The following is a 21,124-nucleotide window of genomic DNA, read 5'->3' on the forward strand; positions in this document are numbered from 1 at the left end:
TGAGATCTCAAATAAATTTAAATGGGACCAATTGGCACACACTACCTTTCGATTAAAAAAAAATTGTCGAAATCCGTCCACACGGTCAAAAGTTCTGATGTAACATACATAAAAAAAAAAAAATTACAGTCGAATTGAGAACCTCCTCCTTTTTTGGAAGTCGGTTAAAAAAATAGTAGCTAAAAGTCGTAAATGAATAAAGTATTAGAAAAGAAACATTGTTTTCATACCAAGTTTTACATAGTTTTATAAAATGTAACAAGTACATCTACAAAAAGATATCGTAAAAAATGACATACCGCGAACAATAAAAATTATTTTATCGTTATAATTGGATGACAGTACAATGAAAAAATAAATATTGTTCTATTTATTTTCAACCCCTTATAAATGCTACTGTTTTCGTAAAATCTATTCATCGAATAACGACGATGTTCAAACCTTTTTAATTAATAGAATGAATCCAATCGAGGTTTTGTTTTACGGTTATTGTTCAATGCTAATTGAATAACTGACTATGGATACTTCAGACATCGATACTATTCTATGAAGTACTGAAGTACGTACTTCTCTACAGTAGAAGTACTAACAACTTTTCCTGGTGGTGTAGTCATTTTTACTAAGTATAAAGTGTACTTTATACAAAAATTCCATGTTAAAATGTTTTGATTTGGAGAATAAACATGGTTTGATGAGTGTAATCATTACAGCCTATACAGTCCACAGCTGGACATAGGCCTCCACAAGCTCACGCCAAAAACAACGTGAACTCATGTGTTTTGCCCATAGTCACCACGCTGGACAGACGGGTTGGTGACCGCAGGGCTGGCTTTGTCGCACCGAAGACGCTGCTGCCCGTCTTCGGCCTGTGTATTTCAAAGCCAGCAGTTGGATGGTTATCCCGCCATCGGTCGGCTTTTTAAGTTCCAAGGTGGTAGCGGAACTGTGTTATCCCTTAGTCGTCTCTTACGACACCCACGGGAAGAGAGGGGGTGGCTAGATTCTTTAGTACTGTAGCCACACAGTACAGATGAGTGTAAGCTGAGTAAGAATACGTTAACAACAGTATTTAGACTCCGTTCCATCCGTCACATTCCACTTAATAAGTTTGGTTACCTGGTGACAAAGGTTGTGTACCGAATACGGCATCATTTATTTATTTATTTATTTATTTATTTTATAGGTACATCCACAGAATACATACAAAACATTATATATGAATCATTACTACATTATTATCTAATATGTATCCCATTACGGAGTACACAACATTCCACCTTATATTAATGTCATGAAGCAAGTATAATTAAGATAACATCACATAAAAAAATTTAAAGTAAAAAGCAAGAATCCTACTCATTAACAATAAAATTCATTTTAAACGATAATAATCAAATTAATATAAAAAAAAGTCAAAGGTAAGTCAAGAGAATATTAATAATCCAATATAACTAAAATTTAAATAATTATATCAACATATAAAAATACAATAATTGCTATATGTTACTATTTAAAAAATCAAAAGGAAATAAAGTGTCATTGTAATACCATTGTCAAAATCATTCTCTAAAACTGAAACTGTTTTTCCGGTCGCGATCGAAAGGACCATGGTTCAAATCCTCGGTCGATTATTATTTAAAAAAAAAAAAAAAAAAAAAAAAAAAAAAAAAAAAAAAAAAAAAAAAAAAAAGAAATCATTATACACAAATTGTCTATCATGTCAAAAAGAAAAAAAAAACAAATTGATTATTAAATGGGTTTATAGGACAAAGAGAAAAAGGAGGAAAAAATATATCTAATTACAGCCCGCTATTGATTTCAGTATTTGATTTTTAAATTTACGTAAAGAATCGCTAAAAATGTCCACATCCGGCGCCCGGCTGCACAGCTCGCCATATTCCACGCAAATTCTGTTAATGGGGGAGTGGCGACCTAGATTGGTCCTATTACGAGAGCATTCAAAAATGTGAGAGATAGGCTTGCGAGGACTATTATAGGGGACACAAAGATTCACCCGAGACAGAATATCAGTAGAGTCCATGAATCCATTGATTACTTTATACAGGAACAGAAGGTCGAGCAGTTTGCGTCTGTCTCTTAACGTAATCAAGCCGAAGTGATCCAAGCGCTGATCATAGGAACTTCTATGAGAAATTCCTGGAGACGTAAAAGCCAGGTATCTAGTGAAAGCTCTCTGGATACCCTCTAGCCTCTGCGAATGCACAACATACGACGGGCTCCACACAACACTACCATACTCGAGGTGACTACGAACCAGACAATTGAATAAAAGTATCTTTGTGGATGGGAGTCGAAAATCTCCAGCATTTCTCTTGACAAAACCCAACATCCTAGCAGCTTTACAAGTTACACTGTCCACATGTATATCAAATTTGAGCTTGCTATCAATGACGACGCCGAGATCTCGCACCTGTGACACCTCAAGCAGTAAAGCATGTTCAATATAATAAGTGCTAGCAATGGGGACTCTTTTTTTAGTCAATTTAATATGAACGCATTTATTTACATTTAGTATCATGCCATTAGCGTCACACCAGCGTTTAATGCCATTTAAGTCACTCTGTAAAAGTGCCGCATCGTCAAAAGAACCTATAGTTTTATAGAGTTTTAGATCATCTGCATATAAGGAATAATTTGAATGCTTAATTTCGTATGCTATACCATTGACAAATATTGTAAAAAGAATGGGACCCAAAATTGAACCTTGAACCCTGATCTTGCGGTGTAACATTTAGATGAGTGTCCTTTAATATTAACTACTAGAGACCGATCAGCTAAATAAGAAGAAAACCAATGCAGAAGAGACCCAGTAATACCAATGCGTTCCAGCTTAGTTAGCAGCAAGCTGTGACTGACCCTGTCAAAAGCACTACTGAAATCAGTATCAATGGCGTCTATTTGGTGACCCCTGTCAACCCCAGTCATCACATCGGCAACAAACTCAACCAGATTAGTCATAGTCGACCGACCCCGAATAAATCCATGCTGATAGGTAGAAATATATGGACGAACAAAGCATGTTAAAACCGGACGTATTAGTTGTTCAAAAAGTTTAGAAACACACGAGAGGATGGAAATAGGACAGTAGTTTTTCACGTCATGTATATCCCCCTTTTTATGAACAGGGACTATTCTAGCTCTTTTCCACTCCACAGGGAACCTCCCATCGCTAATAGACCGATTGTAAATAAGTTGCAAAGGCAAAGCCAAAACCGAAGCACATCGAATTAGGAAAACTGGCGGAACTTTATCAGGACCCGCACCCCCTGACGGTTTCAGAGAACCAAGACCCTTCTCAACCTGTTCCACCGTAAACTGCAAGCTTGACATATTACCAAACGACAGAATATTACTAAAACTTGATTCGACAGACAGCGGTAAAACAGGCTGAGAATCACTACAGGCTAAGGAAAAATGATCAGCTAATAACTGCGCTATAGATTGACCAGAATTCACAGACTCACTACCAGAATACATCACAGAAGGAACAGAGTTATCGCCATTACGTTTTTTATTTATATAACGCCAAAAAGTTTTGGGATTCTTCTGAATACTCTCTTCCATGCGTCTTTTATAACGAGATAAACAAGTTTTATATTTAAATTATGGCAAAGGTTTCTCAAAATTTTTAACTCCAAATGATCACGGGGATTTTTATAACGGGCTTTATTTTACCTTTTTCTAATCTTTTCCTTTTCGGTGAGCATTCCTACCAGAGCGTTAGTATACCAGGGCGGTCGATGCCTTGACTTCTTCATAGTCGTCAAAGGCACATTAGCGTCTATGACACTATATAATTCATTATAGAAAGATAATGTCATACTATCGACATCATCGCAATGACTAAACCTCTCGCTCCAGTCAATTTTGCCCAGGTGCTGCCAAATTCTGTCATAATTAGCTTTGTAGAAACTACGATAATCTCCCAATACTGGACGCAAAAAACACGTCGGTGAAAGGCTAAATGTTATCTCGAAACTTGGATGGAACGGATCAAGCTTACTTAGTAAGTCTGAAGATTGCACAACCGAACCACCAGAAATATTAGTAAGGACCAGGTCCAGGATCCTATCATCACAATTTCGAACAGCGCATATTTGGTTCAAACTATTAGTAAGCATAAAATCAACAAACGCGGTACCAATAGAGTTATTATAATTGCTAGGAATAATCTGCAGCGTATCCTTATCAAACACCCAATCAATAAAACTTAAATTAAAATTGCCACATATGACAACTTTATTCATTTTTAGTAAGACGCGACTGGCAGAGTTTAAAAAATCACTCAAGGTTTTTAACTTCATTTGCGTGCTAGACGTAGGAGGTAGATAAACGACACACAAAGCCAACTTCTCAGATTTACCACAAATATCAACATCAACAACAACCCATAGATCCTCGCCTGCGCTCTCCCAGTCAGGCATTCTCCTTGATTGGAGTTCTTTAGAGACCGCCAGCAACACTCCTCCCCCATCCTGTTTGGACGTGGATGTAATAACTCTATCCCTACGATAAATCACGTAACGAGAGTCCATCAATTCAGAATTATTTATATTACAATTGAGCCAAGTTTCAGTAAAAGCTATCACCTTCATGTTAGACATAAGAATGTTATTGTAAACGTCATTCGTCTTTGTCCTTAAGCCCCGAACATTCTGATAATAAATATCTAATATAGCCATGAGGTACAAACATAAGCCAAAGCAAAAACAATAGAATACATTATATGAATCAAATAATAAGCTTCAGACTTTCATTGGTTCGAATTTGAATAGCTTGACATTTTTCATCTTTACGAACAAATATCTTTCCATTACGTACCCAAATGTATTTATATTTATTCTCTTTCCCCTTTATGCGCGCCGCAGCATGAAGAGCCTTGTTTGCAGGAGTTAGGTGCTCAGCCACGTAGATAGGCACACGAGTTCCAGCAATACCAAGATGTTTAGAACTCAACTTGTCCTCTGGGTTTTTCCTGTTGAACACTGCGACAGCCGCCAAAAGTGAATCCTGCAGACGAGGACTTTTAAGCTTCACCACTACGGGACGAGGTCTGTTATTCTCATTAGAGAGTTGAGCAACACGAGTTGCATGAATTATATCGCAGTCATCCAGAGAACAACCAACAGTGCCTGCAAGCTGTTTCGCAACGCTACAGACGTTTTCAAACCTATGTTCAGGAATACCGTTGATTTCAATGTTACTCTCCCGCAAATGGTGTTCAGCTACAGCAAGTCGTCGAGACAGCTCAACAATCGTGGATGACATTACGGAACCAGCAGCTTCCAGTTTAGTAATCACTGACGACTTTTCCTCGATCTGTTTTTTTAGATCTTCAAACTCATTGTTTACAAAACTGATTGAATCCTGAACCACAAGCAAATCGCTTTGTATAGATTTTAATCTGTCAGTGACTCGACGATCAATGGCCATGTGAAGAATACTAGTAACTTCCTGCTTTATGATTGCCCGCAGCTTCTCTTCAGAAACACAGTCGCAGCCCACAGATGACGGTTTAGGTGAAGTGGTCAAGGAAGCTGTTTTCGACTGCTTCAAACGCATAGTGTTAACATAGCTTATCTCATCAAGGGCTATCATCATGCCGCTGATCAGAGGGAATACTATTAGCACGAAGTAAGGACCTGACAGGAGTATTCTGGTTATCAGACTTAGGTCTCTTTCTTAGACATTCGATACATTGCCATCCATCTCTTTCGGATACGGTCATAGAACTATAGTGGGCAATAGACAAGTCAGCACAAATCAAGTCATAATTCAAGGAACATAATGAACATTTCAAAATCTCTACCATTGATAATTTTTCACGACAACCGGCACAAACTTTGTTTTTTAAATTTTTGGCACTCATTTCGAAAATAATACTCAAAAAAATGCAAATTCTCCCAAATAGTATTTTTATATGACTATGGCAACACTATTCGTCTATGGTTTGAATGACAGTGTCGGTAAACTTAAAACTATTTTATGACAAATTACTGTGGGTAGTCTTACTTTTCACGATGAAATACCAGCAAATATGATTGAATTTCACGTCTGATGTTTAAATTTCGCTGCAACAACAGCAACACTAATAAACACTAGATTATATAATAACGTAGGATTTTCGAGGACTTTCAAGGAAGCACCGATTAACAATAAAATTATAAATTTTCACAGAGCATTACTTGCTAGTCGTGACTTTGACAGACGTAGTAGTTGGTTAATGTTAATCATGGTGGAATGTGTCCGATATGAAGATATCAGAAATGATATGCGAAGGATTGGAGGATGTACCTAATTCAATTTACGCTTATCCTCGTCTAAACCAGTCCAGAACCGGCTAAACTATTGTACAAGGTTGTAAGCATTGGTATGCGACGAAGACCTCATTAATTTCTTGTATGTAACATGTGTGATCTTCCTATGGAGTGGCGTAGTCCTTATGGTCTAAAACTCCTAAAATAAAGTAATAAAATTTCTCTTGTACCCTAATCAATTGATAGAAGACTAGTTATGCCCTCGGTGTTGCTCGCATAAAGTTTAGTGCCATCTATCACAGCAGTACTCTACTTCAACGTATTCACTACTTGGATTAAGCTCCCCTGTGTCCTCTAAACGGTGGATGACGCAGGGGAGACTGTGCAACAGGAACCAAACGGGGAGAAAAACAACTCTCGTTTCAAACTGACCTGAGACCCAACTAGCTCATAGGGTAATGCTCAGCTGGTGGGCGTAACCTCGGCCCAAGGGGCGAGAAAGAAATCACCTGGTAGTGGGTACTACCGGAGAGAAAGTGTCCAGGCAGACCCACCTAGGCCTATTAAGAAGACCCCCACATTTTGGATTAAGCTCCGAACCTGCTCCTACATCACAGGTTCCCAAACTTTTTTACTGGTCCCGATGTACCCCCTGTAGATGCGGCTTGCCGCGTCATGAATTAAGGGAAACAGGAATGAAATACTTCAGCTGACCTTTTAGGTCAGCCATTCCATAATTCCACAAAATTTTTGGTCGCGCCAACGTAGTAATAGGACATTAGTCCTACATAGAGAAAGAGGCATATACCCAACAGTGGGATGTTATAGACCGAATCAATCAACTTCTTGTTTATTTATTTATTTGTTCCAATTTTTTTATTGAGTTTGGAATATGAGTATTGCGTGATTATTAATTAAATGCTTTAAAAAATTAGTTTACAGAAATCATCTACTTTAATGTATTATCTCACCTAGTCTCCTCCTTCCAACGGTTTTTTAGAATACAATTCACAATAATTTTACTGTATGTTTTGAAATCAATAAAATTAAGTTGTTAACAAATCACGTGTCTGTCCTGTCCTAATTTAATTAGTTTGTAATAATTTAGTTACTAATAATTGTAGTCTTAGTTACACAATAAATGTTTGAGTTGTTTAAGGTTTAGGTGTAACAATGAAAGTCTAACTATTTTGTCCGTTTTCAAAATTGACTGTTATCCAAGTGTATATATAATAAGTGAGTATGTGCTGTGTGGCTACGGCATTAAAGAATATAGCCACCCCCTCTCTTCCCGTGGGTGTCGTAAGAGGCGACTAAGGGATAACACAGTTCCACTACCACCTTGGAAGTTAAAAAGCTGACCGATGTCGTGATAACTATCCAACTGCTGGTATTGAAATGCACAGGCCGAAGACGGGCAGTAGCGTCTTCGGTGCGACAAAGCAAAATTATGTAATTTTACCAGATTATTTTCTAATTCAAATAGGAATGTACCATAATTTAAAACTCATCAAATGTAAACGACAAATAAAATTCTTATACTTTATTAAAATAAAAACATTAAACTTAAAATTTAAAAGTCTTAAACAAAACTGCTTTCTACACAATTGTATAATATAAGTTATACAATAATATTACAAATGTAATTTGGAATCTATATTACATCTATATTTAATGCACATAAATTTTAACTAGCACAACTACAAGCAAAATTATAAAGTATTTAATCATTCATAAAAAAAACAGACTAATACATCCATTATGTACAATTGTACATAAAGAGATAGGTGTTGTTCCTAGACTAAGCAGTCAATATATAGTTGTCTCTTTCATACTGAGTTATTACAGTTTAAAACTTTACTAAAAGCTGTTTCACTTGAGGGTATTAATTTAGTTCATTGGCAAAAATATAGAATGGTGTGCACCTGCATTGATGAAATTAACACATAAATGATATTTTATTAACTAACTCTACTATTAATTTATTTAAAAACCATAGATAAGACTGTACCTTGTGGCTACGGTACTAAAGAATATGGCCACCCCCTCTCTTCCTGTGGGTGTCGTAAGAGGCGACTGAGGGATAGAACGGTTCCGCTACCACCTTGGAACTTAAAAAGCCAACCGGTGGTCCAACTGCTGGCTTTGAAATACACAGGCCGAAGACGGGCAGCAGCGTCTTCGGCCCAAATTATTAATAATTAAATAACAATACTGGGTCTGGACCGACAATAACCTGACAAATTAAAATTTATATCATTAACAAAAATTTTATACTTTCCATTGATTAAATCACCCATACATGAAACGCTCAAACTCTGAAGCAACCCCACTCTGTAAGCACTTCAATCTTACACAAGAATATAGCCAAATATTAGACTCAAGTATGCTGTGTACCTGGAGTGAGTAGGTAACAAGAGCTCCTGACCAAATGGTGCATCAACCTCAGAAGTAAAGCCGATAACATATTTGTAAAGTTTCTCGAATTACAGGAAATCAGGTAGGCTAAATTACCCACTTATTATGAGGCAAACCATATTCTTTCTTGCCACCAACATTAGTTGTATACAAAAAGTAACTAAATTATTTAGCACAATTCAATTTACCCTTCAGATTGAGATAGATGTAAATTAGCCAATCTTAACAAATAAAATATTTGAAACTAAATAGCACATTAATCTTCTCCAGCAGGAACTGCATCTTCTAGCCTTTTGATGTATTTCACTCTTAGCTCAGTCACGGAGTCACCTTTTAGTTGATCCTGAAACCAAAATTCCCACTTATTGAGTAAGATTTTCTCCACTTTTATATGACTACAAGTCTCTTTAACTGTTAAACCATGCGTAGAATTAATGGAAACTAATGAACTGTACTATATTTGGACCACAAAATAATTACAAACAAGATTTATATTATCATAAAAAATAAACAAATTTAAAAAAGAAGTATTAAACTTTACGTCAATTATTTATGGTTATGGTGCGTGATACTATGTCTGATTTTTCAAAAAGTTATACTTGTACATTTTTACCCGAGAAGACATTGAAACACAGATAAAAAACACACAGAAATTTTAATATCATAATACAAGAAATAACTAAGTTTTCAAATTTAAATTTTTCAAAACTAATCTAAAATAAATTTTACAAATTTAGTAGAGGTTTAAAGTGTTTAAAACAATACATAAACTAAAATAAACATATTTGAAACACTCTTTTTGCAGGTACTATTATAAATAACAATAAAAAGAATTAATACCTGCACAAACCAACACTGTACATCTAGCTGCACCATCTGTAAAGCACCTCTGATAGCGCCAGGGATTAAAGCGCAGTATTTAAGACCATTGTTTGGCATTTCAACCCACTCACTGAGGGAACACTGATCCCATACAAGAGAGAATTCATCACCAGCACTGCTCCAGCTTGTGACTGTCGGCTGCATATTTAAGTATAATCTGTGGTAAAAGAGAAATGAAAATGAATATAGCTACCATCAGATATCTAAGTATATAAGAATTTGTTTACAATATACTAGCTGTAGTCTATGAATTCATTGGGATTTAAATTTTTATAATATCCTATATGTTATGTTAACATTATTAAATGTTTGAAAGCATTTAGTAAGTTACTGACAGGCTTAATCAAGAGGTGGTAAGACGGGCCTTTTGGACTTGATTCACCTCAAATAACAAGCAAATTTTAGATTCAATATTTGTGAGTTGAAATACCTGATATATAAATGGATCTTGATTATGAAAAAGAAAAATATCATGTATTTTTTTAATATTGTGCAATGTTATACATAATGTAACTTTATAAGTAACTTTTAAAGGTCTTTAAAATTACCTTACCTAAAGGCCTGTTGAATTTTATCGGCCGTTTCTCTCATTTCCAAACAGCGCGTAGAAGTCGTTCGCGCGAGGAAATCTTCGATGAGGCGTACGCCCATATTGTAACCAATTCGTTCTAACTGCTTATTAACATCCTCCGGGTTCTCCGTTTCTTTTAGCATTTGAGAAACTAAAGCTCCATATGTAAGAGTTAATAGCTCAGAATTCTACAAATTAATTAAAATTTGTGAAATTAAAAGGCACACTGTGTAAGCATAAACAACCATAAGGTAATGTTACAAATCTTACCACTTTCTTAGCATCAAGACGAGATGTTTGACGAGACATTTTTAAAATTAACGATAAAGCGTATAAAAAGTATCCTCTTTCTTTACAATCAAGAGTAAATCGAGAAAGAATAAAAACAATTTAACATAAAAAGAATGTGACATTAGCAATATGACCATTCCAAAGACATTGACATTGTCACATTTGACAATTACTGACTAGGGGTGCGTTCCACCTAAGACCCACAATGCAATCGACACGACCGCTGAAATTGCATTTCCGGATTCACTGACGTAAAACACGCCGCAGGCGTTGTGGGCGAATTTTATGAGTGGAATGCACATTTGAGAGCCGTTAGGTGTCAGCTGTGTGCTCGTAATATACTAGCATGGTGAACTGAAAACATGCAGTTGTGGGGGCTGTGAGTGCATATTTCGCATGGATTGGAGTGGAACTTAATTCAACATGGATTCCCAGGGATTCGTCATTGCGATTTTGAAAAATCGAATGAGAGATAACATTTACAATTTAACACTGACGGTTGTTTTTTTTTAATTCCCGCCACGTTTTGATGAAACCCAACTCTAACCCACCTACCTATATTTTGTAGGCGATGTGGTTACAAACAGTGACGTTGATCGATCACTCGAAATGACCACATACCACCCATTTCATCCACAAAATATTGGTGGGCTTTCGCCAAAAACAACTGTCAATGTCAAATTGTGAATGCCACCAGAACTTGATGAACTTGATGCAATGATAAATTCACGGGAATCCTTGTTGAATTAAATTTCACTCCAATCCATGCGAATTATTTACTCACAACCTCCAAAGCCACATTTTTTTATCATGCAATCATATTGCAAGCATACAGCGCTCAAATACGCGTTCCACCTATAAAATTCGCCTACAACGCCCGTGGCGTTTGTACGTTATTGGAACGGCAATTTCAGCGGTCGTAGTCAGTGGCGTTGCGGCCCTTAAGTGGAACGTAGCTAATGTATAGATATATATATATATATCATAGACAGTGTTTTTTGTCTAATGTTAATGAAGTTATTTGTTATAATTATTATTATGTTATTGTACATTCGATAATTTAAAAATTGTCAATATTTTATGCTTAAATTTTATCTAAACAATAAATATAAAATATATATATTTTTTAGTATGCAATGTATGCATCCAATCAATTCGTACGTAAATGACTTGTATCTAAACCAACGATAAGATAGAGGAAACATTTTTAAATTTGTTTTGTTTATCAAAATATCGTTAGCGGCAATGAAACCAAGCCTTCATGAAATTTAATTACATTTTATTACCTACTTTTTCAAAAGTAGAAATTGTATCGCGATGTTTACATTATTAAGTTTTGACTATTTTTATTTATTATTGTAAACTTAAAACTATGGAACCGGATGGATCTGAAGATGTAGGTCAATCGAGTAGTTTTGTCGAAGAATCTCAAGCTGCAGTCAACAGTTTAATTATAGATTACTACAAGAAGTTTGGAAGGAAACGGGACTTGGAACAATTTTTTTCTCTATCTACTGCCCAAAGTGATATCCGGGATCCGACAAGTTTGTTTTGGAGGAAGATGAAATCTCAAACTGATTCGTCGGATTCAGGAGAGAAAAAAACTGAATCGTCTACTGAACTTTGTAGGATCTCAATAAAATGTTCAATGCCTGAGCCTACATCTTCACAGGTTAAATACAATTTTGTTATTAACAGTTTGCATATAATATGCATATTATGTATATTAGGTAGGTAAATTTATATTAGGTACTAGTGAAGTACTAGTATGCTATGTCGCTAGGATCTTTCTGTTGGTTAGTCTGGAAGAGATCACTATTTAGAGATAAGACCTCTAATTGCACCTTGTGTACTTAATATTAAGCTTAGCTATGTATAATATTTTGCACATAAACTTGTGTGTACAATATAGTTTTTTATTTAGTAAACTTTAAACTATGTTTTAACTAATTCTCAAAATGTGTGCCAAAAAGTTTCTTTTAAGAAGTAGAATACATATTGCAATAAAAAATATAATATTTTTAGCTTAAGTGGCTAAAGCCTTGACACAGTGAGTCGGAGATGCAGGTTCGATCCCCGCTGGAGTGGTTGTTTTTTGATATGATATTAAAAATTGTTTAGGATTCCCTTAATGTGTGGGTTAAACAAAAATAAATAGTACAAAATATATCATTGTCTTTTCAGAGTGAATATAAAACATACAAGAGTGATACTGAATCACCTCCTATAGTTAAAGAGGATGTGGTTGCAAATACTTCTAGAAACTCTGACAATGAATCTGTTAAATCAGATGATGTGTATTCTCATAAATGTAAGTATTTGTTATTCTTTCCATACATTTATAAATAATAACTCAATAGACTCGGGGCATAAATCATATTTTAGTATTAAGTGAACACAATACTAGAACTAGTTATTGTGTGTACATAATTTTTATTTATAGTTCACACATTATTTGAATTGTAGTAATAAAAAATTATATTTTTGTTTTTAGCTATAGATGGTACATTAGATACTTCTACTAACAAGCCACACTCTCCGACAAGCAGTATTACATCTCAACGTAAACTCGAATGGGATTCGTTAGCTGATGTAGGTTATGCTAACGAAAGTGATAGAAAGAATTCTGCTTCAAGCTTAAGCACATTGGAGAGACTTGCTTTACAACAACAATACTCAAATAATGACACTAAACAAGTCTCAGATTTAGGTCTGCCCACAGCGCATTCAACACCTATTGATGTTATAGAAAATAAAGTAAAAAATAAAAAGGGTTTGCTGACAAAAACAACTAAAATCTATAAAAAAGATGTTGACTCAGTAAAAGTTAACATTCCTCAAAATTTAGAAAACATGCCACAACCTATTAATGTTAATCTAACAAAACATATTTCTTTTAATGTTGAAAAACATGGTGGTGTCACTGTAGAAAATGTATCAAAAAGTGTTTCTTTGAGTCCAGAGAAAGTTTCAGTTGAAACTGAAGTTACATCACAAGTTAAACTAGACAAAGAGATACAAACGTCTCTGACAAAAAATAAAAAAAAATCTAGCAGTTCTAGTGATTGCAAGGAATATGATACAAGAAAAATTCCTATCCTTATCAGTTTAAATACATTGAAGAGAAAAAATAGGAGAAGGAAAGTTATGAGAATGAAAAGACAGCATGGTAGAAAGCGGTTGTCAGCTGACAAAAAATATATACCAGTTGAAAAAAGTACCGAGCAAGTGTCTGAAACTGAGAGTTTTGAATACATGCCAGGTCATATTTATAATCAAAATCAAATAAATGAACAAAACAAAGAAAATATTGCTTTGGGTAATAAATCTAGTTTAGAATCAAGTGCTGGCCTAACAACAGACTCAAGTAAAACAGCAATGAATTCTTTTACAAAAGACTTAGAAACAGGTATTGATATACTTAAAACAGCACTAGAACATAGATTTAATGATTCAAAATTAAAAAAGAAACTAATTAAAGAAGTAGTTCAAAGACTTATCAAATCAAAATATAAAGATGATGAAAGTTCTACTGAATTTTTATCAGGCTTAAGTTTTGATAGCAAGAAAATAGATTTAAATGATGTTAATCACACAACATCAAGTACTTCAGATACAAATAATATCAAACCAAATAAACCAAAGAAATCTATTTTACGAATGGACAGATTTAATGCTAATGCCATAGCTTCAACATCACAAAGTGTTCCTAACTTACCTATACTCACAAAGGACGAAAATTCAAATACATCAAATACCAAAAAAGATATCTCTAATACAGATACAGACATATCAAGCAAGAGTAAAAACTTATCTGATACAGGACTTGATAAAACTTCATCAGAAGTATTGTACAAGAAGTACTTAGATGCATTAAAGAGAGAAGCAACTCACAAAAAACATTTAAAAGATAAAGAAATATTTCTAAGACAAAAACTAGTTGGCTCTGATGTTGCATTAAATATTATCACTCAAAAGGAAGCTAAACCAAAAAATCATTTAAAGGACTTAATGAATGATTTGATAAGGAATAACTACGATGATGGATCAGGTGATGCAAGTAAATTAGAAGGTGGATCTAACCCAAACATACAAAATAATAATTATGATTATTTAAGAAAACAGAGAAGTCATTCTGTTTTTACTTTGTCATCTGGCAATTCAGATAAATATGCAAAAAGAACAAGTGAAAGTAAAAAAATGCAGAATTTGGCTGATACTTCAAAGTGTTTTTCAAAATCTGAAAAGCATTATTGTTGTTGTCCTTACCACACTTCACATCCTCGTATTGGAGTGGTTGATAGCTCTGTACAAGTAAATATGAAGAGTAATGAACTTATTGATCCTGATTCAAAAGCTACCCAAAGCTCACCACAAGAGCAGTATTACCAAAAAATATTGCAGCGTAAATGTGATAAATGTATTAAATCACAAAATCAAACCAAAGTTTTATCCCATTGTGCGAATGAAGACATCAGATATGTTTGCCTTTGCACTGGAGATGACGTTATACAAGAAGTACCCGAAAATATCCTAATTTATAAATGTTCTAGACTGACCAACAAGTACTTGAAGCTAAGTGATAACATAGCATCGAAAGTATCTAATACTGCAAGTGAACATATTTCTAGTAACTCTACTACTTCTCATCAAAAGATATCACCATTCAATATTGCTGATTGTGATAAAAAGTGTTTGATTATACAAGACAGTAACAGTTCTAATAATCAAACTTCCAAATCTTCTCAAACAAACCTTAATTTACCGATTAAACTTCAAAGTAAATCTAGTGAACAAAGTTTGGATTCTGTATCATCCGGAGAAAAAATAAGTTCTCAAAAAAATAAACTCGATAATACTAAAAAAGTGCCATTAAATGAAAAAAGTAGTAAATTTATACATGAAGCTACTCGGTGTATCCAAACTGAAATAAGTATTAATCCGAAAATATCTGATCCAGGCTTATCTGATATAAATATTGTAAATGACAAATATTGTGTTCAATTAATAAGTGAGAACTATAGAGAAGTTTCCCAGCCTACTTCTAGAAGTGAAATCCTAAAAGACACCATACTTAGAAGTGGTAGTAGTTCTGCAAAAAGTAGTCCACTGGAAGATATAGATACAAGTAAATTTGCTTTCATAAATGTTAAAGAAAAGGATACTAATACTTATGAGAAATTCGATAAAGAAATTCAATCATCTCCTGTTGATAATTATAATTTACAGGATGTAAATAAACAACAGCCTAGTAAATTTACGATTCCTATAAAAGGCACAAATATGACTCTTAAAGTGAGCTTAGGATCTGATATTGATAACAATTTATATCGAAATAATACCAAAATTCTACAAAGTGATGCTGAAAATACTACTAAATATATATGCACTGGAACTGAGACTGAAAAAAATAATAACGTTGAAAATTATACGTCACTAAGAGAAGAATGTTCGAAAGCAGTGCAGTCAATTAATACAAACATTTTTAACGAATTTTTTGAACAACCAAAATCAACTTTTGGTAAAAATGAAAATGTGCTTCGTGAAAATAGTGGAACAGTTGTGGAAGAAGATACTGAAGTATACTCGAAACCTTTCTTTGTAAATACTTGCCTCGGCGAAGGACGTAGATATAATACGTTTCCGAAAAATGATCTAAAAAATACACAGAAACATTTGCTTCGTTCGAATACTGATACTGGCGAAATGGAAAAAGCTTGCCATGTCACATTTAATCAGGCTACTAATAAAGACAAAGCTGTGCAATCAGAAACTGCCCTTAGCTCACAAGAGCAATCGGAAGAATTGATTAAAACAACTAGTGAAGAAAAAGCGCAATGTAATTGTTCAAAAAATGCTACTGAAAACGATGTTGAAAGCAAAAAAAGTTTAAACACTGAAGAACATATACAAGCAAGAAGTTGTAACAGTGATAATGATAATGGTTCCAAAACGTCGACTTCAAAGGATCCATTGCTTGATATGATACAAGACATAACAAGGCGATACTCTAAACAAGATATTGCAAAAAGTAAAAGAAAGAAGTGTTTTAAAGAAATTATTACATTTTTGAATTATCTTTTGGATACAGACGATAATACAGACTACGAGAAAAATAAAACTCCGTCGTCATCGGCCTGTGAAGATACTAGTGGGACGAATGATAAGCTAATAAAAAAAGATGATTATAAAAAATCTCCACGAAAGACTTTTGTAGATAAAGGTATACAGTTATCTATTGAAAAGTCTAAATCTCATAAAATAAGTACAGATTCGTCCGAACCACTTATTTCGACTGGAATTGCAAGTACGTCTTCCGATTCCGCAACTTGTAAAGTTTTGAATAAAATAAAAAGAGAATGCGAAAAATACCATCAAAAACGTTGCAAATGTCACGGTAAAGAAAAGAAGGGTGTAACAACCAGTAGTACTTCTGTGAATTGCGATCAATGTAGACGTGTCCATCACTGCTTATGTAAAGGGCATAAATGCAAAAGTCATAAAAGTAAAAAATCCTGTGGAAAAGAGAAAAAATGTGTTGCCTATAACTTGATTATACAAACATCAGATAGTGTTTTCAGTGAAGAAATAACTTGCGATAAGAATCGCCAAAAGTTGCAGAATATAATCGTGAAAGTACCGTCGAAACGAAAAGTCGAAAACGCACCGTTTAAAGAGGTGGCTTCAAAAATTGAAAAAAATCTGCCCAATTGTAGTCCGCGCAATAATAATAATTATCGTTCAAGAAGTTTGCCGAACGACAGTGAGATATCGAGTACAGACGATTTTTTGAGAAAATCTCAAGCATACACAGTCAGGGAATACTTAGAAAGAAATCGTCCTGATTTTGTCAAAAAGTCAACAAAACGTCAGCATTGCTTGAAGTTGATTAATGAAACCAGGTATGTAGCAGTAAAAAAATATTACAGTTTATATTTATCCTATCACTATAATAAATTTTATTAGATTTCACCAATTTTTCTTACTTTAGACCAAGCGAATGCGATAAACCAAGACTGAATATGATAGTTGTTCACAACCCCTCGTGTATACCTAATCCATGTATGGAAGCTTGCAATATGTGTTATAAAGGTATATTTATATTTCTAACAAATAGATATTATAGTTTTCATTCGATTTTTAAATTATATATTTATAGGTGTACCATTAGAAACTTGTAATCAATGCATTGATCCATATATTCACTGTGTACAAAACGAAGTAACAAGAGTTGGTGAGTCTATTGCATTTTCTATCTGAGGTAGAAGATTAATAGTTTTGTATCTTAATAACAGTTAACCTTAGATATGTTTTCTTAAATTTGTATATTTTTTAATTGTGAATTTGCAAGTTTTATAGTATTATAAATTTCACAAATTAATGATGATAGGTTAACAATATAAAGTTTTAGTTTTTTAGTTTTTTAATGCAAACAATGTATAATAAAATTCCTCAAACATTATTGAATCCGAGAATAAATTTAAAGTTTGTATTAAAAAGAAATTAATAGCTAATGCTTATTATTCTGTGGAAGATTACATATATGATAAAGATTTGTGGACTTAGTGATGCTGTATTTCCTGCAAAATATTACCTTTGTATAAAAACACAGCTTATATTCTTTTAAAGAGTAACTGTTGTGTAGTGCTTTTGAAGGCTATTTTAAATATTAATATATTACGTAAAGAAAATATGAGCACATATTGTGGTATTTATACATCGATATGTTGTTATGTATGTGTAATAAATGGCTTTATTATAAAATATTCATGTTTTACAGAGCAAATGAACGCGATGCCAAGCGGCAACTGCTATCACTGCAGTTGGACCGACAACAGGCATTGAATGCTCTAAGTGAAACTGAATTAAAAAAATTCGCCAAAGTACTGGGCGATGAGCTTCGGCGAAAAAAAGGTTTTCTATACTTGTATATTTCTCTGTTCTATAAATAAGTTGTCATTAACATATTTAAATGTTACAAGCGCCAAAAATAATGCCTCCAAGGCGCAAGGTATGAGAGGTGATAAATTTTCATCGTGTGAATTTTCATGAAAATTTTATTTTTCAGTTACTCCAAAATTTATAAGTGAACGGGAAATGAAGATGCATTCTGAGAAAATATATAAATCACTCCCTGAAGTTGTGTGTAAAAAGGAAGAAATTAAAAAAGAAAACATAAAAAAAACCAACTTGCTAATGGCAAACATTTTTAAAAAGGTGCGTTTGATGCTATAATTAGCATTAAATATAGCTCTTTATTAGTCTTGATTAATCAATCTTACCTTCAAATTCGACTGTGACGCCCTGTGAGATTACCCAATATAATTAAATAAAAAATAATAAACCCTTTTATTCCATGCAAAAGTAGGATACATACATAGTTTAGGGAAAAAAGAAAAAAGAAAAGAAAAAATAATGATGTTAGCTACACATATTTCACTTATTTAGAAAATTGTTTAAATCTAGATAATTATAACACTATCATTACCTTATTTTTTTTTTGTCGCTCACCCCGAGGAAATCCCTAATGGATGCCTCCAGCCCGGGGAGCTGGAGGGTATGTCCGATTCGCTTGGACTAAAACCTTTGGGGTGTTCCTTCGCTCGCCTGGGGTGGGATCACGGGGACGTTAAGCACTTCCGCGATCCCGCCGGTGTTGCCCAATTAGGGCCCGTCACCAAAAGCGATCTCCAAGAAGCTCCCTCGAACACTAAGGTTGCCTCCCTCCTCAGGACTGTGAAATGCAGATGATAAATCCCTCGGTATATCACCCGCTGATTCGGCGTTAGGGCGGCAGGTTAGCTAGGTAAGCCCTGCGTCGCCGACCGTGCCTTTCACGAGAACTCGGGAGCGAGTTTGGATCCTGTTCCCGCTCTCGCTCAGCCGCTTCCTTCCGCAGCATTACGGCACTGCAGAAGGTGGAGACTGCATCCCAGCATTCCTCACTGCCAACCATGGCCACAATCAAGGCCGACAGTGAGAGATCCGCCCCGATGATTGCCGATAAGGCACTGCGCTCCGCACTCCACGCTGGGCAGGCAACGCGCGTATGATCCGCCGTGTCCTCGGCGCCGACGTCGCAATGGTGACATCCCGACATCGGCTCCAGCCCCAACACTCGGCACAGATAGCGACCGAAACAGCCGTGCCCGGTCAGCATCTGCGCCAAGTGGAACGATACCGCACCGTGTCGTTATCGACCCAGCCACGTAGGACGGGCCGAATTGCCGCCACCAGTTCCCGGCTCACCTCCGGGTCCTCCAGGCTTACCGACCACTTTCGGAAAAGAAGAATATTGTAATTACCTGTAATATATATTAAAAAAAATATATATTTTTAAGAAAACGATTATTACGCCTGTAAATAATGTAAGATTTAGCTAGATATAAGTATAGTATTATAAGGAAATAATAATAATACAAAAAAAAAATTGTACCATACATTAGATTAAGAACCGGTCGGTGGACTCACGTCTCTTTTGGAGACATTAAAAACAGTCTGACTTGAACAGCGATGTTGCTGAGTAACGCCTACCTTGAAAGACAAAAAAAAAAAAAAATAAAAATTGCATGTATTTCGAATAAAAAAGGACATGGGTTTATAAGCCCGTGGATGTATATGACTTGTAAAAAAAAAAAATACCTGTAATAGGATGTCTAGTTTTTGGTTTGTGTTGGGAACTAAAACATAATATTCATCATCATCATTACAGCCTATACAGTCCACTGCTGGACATAGGCCTCCACAAGTTTACGCCAAAAATAACGTGAACTCATGTGTTTTGCCCATAGTCACCACGCTGGGCAGGCGGGTTGGTGACCGCAGGGCTGGCTTTGTCGCACCGAAGACGCTGCTGCCCGTCTTCGACCTGTGTATTGCAAAGCCAGCAGTTGGATGGTTATTCTGCCATCGGTCGGCTTCTTAAGTTCCAAGGTGGTTGTGGAACCTTGTTATCCCTTAGTCGCCTTTTACGACACCCACGGGAAGAGAGGGGGTGGCTAAATTCTTTAGTGCCGTAGCCACACAGCACAAAAAAAAATAGAAAATATAAAATTCTTTCACCAAAATTTGAAACAGAATTTTCTTACTAGTGTTGGTATGTTGGTTATATTAATTGCGTTTTTTTTTTTTCAGAATCTTCAAAAGAAAACATTACAAGGAGCTGTAAACTTGTCAAACTACAGTATGGTGATAAAAATTTGACATTAAAGAAAATAAAATTTGTTATCAATAAAAGTGTTCAGTGATTTTTAATATTTTTATATACCCGTTGACGTCATTGTTTTGTAATGAAATAAATTTAACGTATTTTGTCTCTTGTTATGTACATTAATAAATACATTTTATGTATACATGATTTTATCTCATTCACTGATCACTCACTACAGTCACTACCACCGAGTAGGCTGCTTACCAGTTGAAAGTGAAACTAGATTATTTGATACGTAGTATAAAACAAAGTCTTTTCCCACTCTCTGTATGCTTAGATCTTTCAAACTACGCAACGGATTTTGATGCGGTTTTCTTTAGTGATTCCAGAGGAGGTTTTTAAAATGTCATCATCATTACAGCCTATACAGTCCACTGCTGGACATAGGCCTCCACAAGTTTACGCCAAAAATAACTTGAACTCATGTGTTTTGCCCATAGTCACCACGCTGGGCAAGCGGGTTGGCGACCGCAG

General features: G+C 34.9%; 4 protein-coding genes across 4 annotated transcripts; 1 reads left to right on the forward strand and 3 right to left on the reverse strand.

Annotated features, from left to right (window-relative positions):
* Positions 1 to 1,795: 1,795 nt before the first annotated feature.
* On the reverse strand, positions 1,796 to 4,616 carry LOC123663253. The gene is made up of 3 exons (XM_045597941.1): positions 3,697 to 4,616; positions 2,878 to 3,589; positions 1,796 to 2,431 (listed from the first exon to the last, which is right to left on the reverse strand). Exons 1-3 carry the CDS (start codon positions 4,614 to 4,616, stop codon positions 1,796 to 1,798), a joined length of 2,268 nt encoding a protein of 755 aa, XP_045453897.1.
* Positions 4,617 to 4,752: 136 nt separating this feature from the next.
* LOC123663254 lies at positions 4,753 to 5,583 on the reverse strand. Its single transcript, XM_045597943.1, has one exon. It carries the CDS (start codon positions 5,581 to 5,583, stop codon positions 4,753 to 4,755), a length of 831 nt encoding a protein of 276 aa, XP_045453899.1.
* A 3,278-nt stretch (positions 5,584 to 8,861) lies between these two features.
* Positions 8,862 to 10,583, reverse strand: LOC123663183 (trafficking protein particle complex subunit 3). The gene is made up of 4 exons (XM_045597878.1): positions 10,420 to 10,583; positions 10,132 to 10,337; positions 9,537 to 9,735; positions 8,862 to 9,039 (listed from the first exon to the last, which is right to left on the reverse strand). The coding sequence occupies exons 1-4, from the start codon at positions 10,456 to 10,458 to the stop codon at positions 8,953 to 8,955; spliced, it is 531 nt and encodes a 176-aa protein (XP_045453834.1). The 5' UTR covers positions 10,459 to 10,583; the 3' UTR covers positions 8,862 to 8,952.
* Positions 10,584 to 11,791: 1,208 nt separating this feature from the next.
* LOC123663179 lies at positions 11,792 to 20,790 on the forward strand. Its single transcript, XM_045597875.1, has 6 exons — positions 11,792 to 12,112; positions 12,625 to 12,751; positions 12,935 to 17,342; positions 18,221 to 18,354; positions 18,509 to 18,657; positions 20,575 to 20,790. Exons 1-6 carry the CDS (start codon positions 11,813 to 11,815, stop codon positions 20,641 to 20,643), a joined length of 5,187 nt encoding a protein of 1,728 aa, XP_045453831.1. The 5' UTR covers positions 11,792 to 11,812; the 3' UTR covers positions 20,644 to 20,790.
* The last annotated feature ends 334 nt before the right edge of the window (positions 20,791 to 21,124 follow it).

Source organism: Melitaea cinxia, chromosome 20 (assembly GCF_905220565.1).
Source record: "Melitaea cinxia chromosome 20, ilMelCinx1.1, whole genome shotgun sequence".
NCBI classification, from domain to species: domain Eukaryota; kingdom Metazoa; phylum Arthropoda; class Insecta; order Lepidoptera; family Nymphalidae; genus Melitaea; species Melitaea cinxia.